Source organism: Osmerus mordax, chromosome 13 (genome assembly GCF_038355195.1).
Source record: "Osmerus mordax isolate fOsmMor3 chromosome 13, fOsmMor3.pri, whole genome shotgun sequence".
Taxonomy (NCBI): Eukaryota; Metazoa; Chordata; class Actinopteri; order Osmeriformes; family Osmeridae; genus Osmerus; species Osmerus mordax.
In genome coordinates this window covers 16,738,040-16,742,020 of record NC_090062.1, presented here as the reverse complement: position 1 = coordinate 16,742,020, position 3,981 = coordinate 16,738,040, and the positions used below count along the sequence as shown (strand labels likewise).

Genomic DNA, 3,981 nt, shown 5'->3' with positions numbered 1-3,981 from the left:
CTCTCTTTGCCTTTTAGAGCGAGCTGTCCCACACGAACATGGTGGTTACGTAACATGTTCTCAATATAACACCTTTTCTTTGTAGTCTCTGTGTGTGTGTGTGTGTGTGTGTGTGTGTGTGTGTGTGTGTGTGTGTGTGTGTGTGTGTGTGTGTGTGTGTGTGTGTGTGTGTGTGTGTGTGTGTGTGTGTGTGTGTGTGTGTGTGTGTGTGTGTGTGTGTGTGTGTGTGCGTTTACTGGAGATCGGAGATTGGCTCAGGTTGTTAGTCTTTGGTTTTGTCTCTATCTGCTGGTTCATCAGTATCTCAGTGTGAAACCCTCCTGAACATACATGGATGTTTACGTGAAAAGTGTTGCCAGATGGATTTGGCGAAGGCAACTCTATACACTGAACTGAATTATTTTATGTTTTTTTCTTCTCCTCTCCCCTCTTCTCCTTCTCACCTCTCCCCTCTTCTCCTTCTTTCCTCTCCCCTCCTCTCTAATCTCCTCACCTCTCCCCTCTTCTCCTCCTCTCCTCTAATCTCCTCACCTCTTTCCTCCCCTCTCATCTCCTCTCCTTCCCTCCTCCCTCCTCTCCAGGATGGTCTCATCAACCCGACAGTGAGGAAGGACATGAAGGGGAGTCAGAAACTGTACTGCTGCCCCATCGAGGGCTGTCCTCGCGGACGCAATCGCCCCTTCTCCCAGTTCTCACTGGTCAAACAGGTACTCTACACACAAAACCAAATCAAAAACCAAATGTATTAGTTTAGCCTTTTTAACAAGCAACTTCATGGAGGACTGTAGATGGCCTTCTAAGACCGCCTAAAATCTTAGGGCTTGTGAGTTTTGGCTTAAACACAATTTCACAGTTCAAATGTCTTGTATAGTACATTTCACAATGTACGGCCTTGGTGTTGGAAAGACCTGAGTCTTTCCAACACCAAGAGGACTGGCTAAGGAGGGGAAAGATGAGAACTGGCACTCATGTCACCCCCTGGGGTCTCTCCATCAGGCAGTCCCAGACCGTCCTCCTTTTAGACCTCTCCACGGTCTCCTCTCCGGAATAAACAATGTCAGCCTTGCATCTGCCTCCGTGTCTATTTTAGCTCAAGCTTCCACCTCTTCCCTTGCCCTCTTTCAACGTTCCGTTTCCGTCAGCGCTTTGCCAAGTCGTCTGTTCTGTTCCGTCTCAGCACTATATGAAGATGCACGCTGAGAAGAAGCACAAGTGCTCCAAGTGCAGCAACGGCTACAGCACAGAGTGGGACCTGAGGCGCCACGCGGAGGACTGCGGAAAGACCTACTGCTGCACCTGCGGCTGCCCGTACGCCAGCAGGGCGGCGCTGTTGTCTCACATCTACAGGACTGGCCACCAGCTTCCCACTGAGCACAGGTACATTGGATTTGCTCAGCTTTTTATACAAAACGATATAGAAGTAGTAAAAAATATATATATTTATATACAGTATTTTGTTGATTAGGGTCTTTATTCTACCCCCCAAAAAAGTCAAAAACCTTTTCTTTGAAAGTTAAAAAATAAAATTTTTAATAAAAAAAAAAGTTTTTTAAACGTTGATAAATATTTTACAAAATACCAAAAAAAGTAGTATCTTTTTTATCCTTTTGTTCACACACAACACTACACAACAAAGTGTCATGTTTTTTCAAAACTTTATTTTTTAAATAATTTTTTCAAACTTTCAAAACTTTTCATAAAGGATTTCTGGCAAATGTGCTGTGTCTCTGTAGTGTATTTTTGTATTAATGTGTTAATATGATGTGAGGTCCAAGAGGTAGTAGTAATCAATACTTCTTACTCTTTACTTTAACTTGAGTGAAAAAGTGTAGTCAACAACTCTTGTTAAACATGAGTCTTTTTAAACATGAATATCTGTACTTGTACTTGAGTGAAGGATGTGTGTACTTTTCCCATATCTGGTCCTGGTCTTGAGTATAGATCCTAACACCCCACCCTCCACCTCCATCCCCCCACCCCCACCCTCCCTGTGCCAGGTACCCACCTGTGAAAAAGCGTAAGATGGAGAAGCTGATTGGTGGAGCCGCGAAGGTGAAAGCCAGCGATTGGCCGTGCCAGCAGACGAGCTCCGACCGCCATCTCTCCTTCGCCTCCGACGTCCTGGATCCCGTGAAACACCCATCCAACCCCCCCAGAACCTTCCAGAAGGTTCTCCTGCCCAAGCCCAAGGTGGCCGTGGTGAACGTGCCAGTCATCCAGCTGGCTCACCTCCCCGTCCTCCTGCCCTCTGACAGCGGAGCGCTGCGCTCTGTCGTCCTGGCGGTGGACAGCCACGGTTCCCTCAGCACGCTCCATCTGCTGCCCCAATCCATGGCAGCCGTGGTGCCCCACCTGGACGCCAGGACGCTGGGCTTCCGGGGCAGCATGCAGGCCTCTCGCTCCAGCCTGGGTCCCATCAGCACAGGGGTGCAGGTCAGTCTGGAGCCGGTGGGTCTGGCGGACGATCCAGCCAGCTGTCTAGGGGGGCAGCGGGGGAGGAGCACCTCCACAAACATCCAGACGGACATGTCCTTCCTGGCCAGGGAGGCTGTGGGGGCCGGGGGGCTGGGGGCCGGAGGGGAGTCCTCGGTGTCCTCCTGCTCCCAGACAGACATCAGCGTCAGCGCCCAGGTTCTCCTGCCGGTCAGCGTGGAGACCCAGACCTTCTCCAGGACCAAAGCCACCTCCACCATCGCAGCCCAGACGGAGAGCCACGTCCTGGGCCAGCTGGCCTCGTCCTCGTCCCCCTCCACCACCAGGCAGACCCAGACCAGGGAGCGGGCTGAGGAGAGGGCTCAGTTAGACCAGGCCATCGCCTGCTCCCACCTGTTCGAAGGCGACTCCCTCAGCGTCTCCACCCAGACGGCGCTGTCCGACGACGCGTTCCCAACCCACCCCAGCGACGTCTCGCTCGCCACCTCGGGCCACCACGGCCTCTACGGCGAGCAGGAAGAGGAGAAGTCGGCGGGGGGGATGTGTTTCGGCGTGCAGACGGCCGAGCTCCAGGCGAGCGGCGTTGCCGACAACCAGACCCAGACCATGGCGCTGATCAACGACCTGGCCAACATCCTGTCTGACAGCATGGCCGCCCACCAGGGTCTGACGGACGGCTCCTCCGGCTCCTCCGCCCCCCACGCCGCCATCGACTTTGACTTTGAGGAGTTCCTGAACGCCGTGCACATCCAGACTCAGACGGAGGAGAGCGAGCTGGCTGCGCCCCTGGAGTCCCTGGACACCCACACGCAGACCGACTTCCTGCTGTTGGAGGGGCTGGCGGCGGCGGGGGAGGGCGAGGCCCGCAGCGACCTGGAGCTGGAGATGTTCGACACGCAGACGCAGACCGACCTCAACTTCCTGCTGAGCGCCGGCGCCGGACACGTGCCCCTGGGGAACATCCTGCGCCAGTCCAGCTTCTCCATGAGCACCGAGTCATCTGACAACGAGACCCAGACCGACCTGCCGCCCTCGCCACCTCGCCCCCCGCACCCAGCCCTCTCCGGAGGAGACCCCGCCCGGCCGCTGAGCACCACGGAGACCCAGACGGCGAGCGGGCCGTCGGAGAGCCTCGGACACCTGTTCCTAACCAGCAACGAGACCCAGACCGTCATGGACGACTTCCTGTCAGCTGACCTGGCCTGGAACGTTGAGTCTCACTTGAGCTCTGTGGAGACCCAGACCTGCCAAGAGCTGTTCGGGCTTTTCCAGAACCCAGATAAACCCAACAGCTGAACCCCCCCCTCCTCACTACACAGGGGCTACCTCACCCCCCTCAAACATGACAGGCTGCTGGTGTCTGGTGTCTCCTCCCCCCCTCTCCTCACCCCGCCCCAGAGTGGCCAGGACAGCTTATCTCCATCCCCTGCACAGTCCACTGCCTATACAGGACTGTCAGACAGACACACTTAAGTAGGGAGACTACTAGGAACATTCCACTGTGGGGGTCGGAACACACACCCCTCACACACATACACACACACACAA

The 3,981-nt window shown here is 54.7% G+C and overlaps 1 protein-coding gene across 1 annotated transcript; it reads left to right on the top strand.

The window, feature by feature from the left end:
• Positions 1-665: 665 nt before the first annotated feature.
• atmin (ATM interactor) lies at positions 666-3,781 on the top strand. Its single transcript, XM_067249252.1, has 3 exons — positions 666-707; positions 1,178-1,377; positions 1,998-3,781. Exons 2-3 carry the CDS (start codon positions 1,184-1,186, stop codon positions 3,727-3,729), a joined length of 1,926 nt encoding a protein of 641 aa, XP_067105353.1. The 5' UTR covers positions 666-707; positions 1,178-1,183; the 3' UTR covers positions 3,730-3,781.
• Positions 3,782-3,981: the final 200 nt, after the last annotated feature.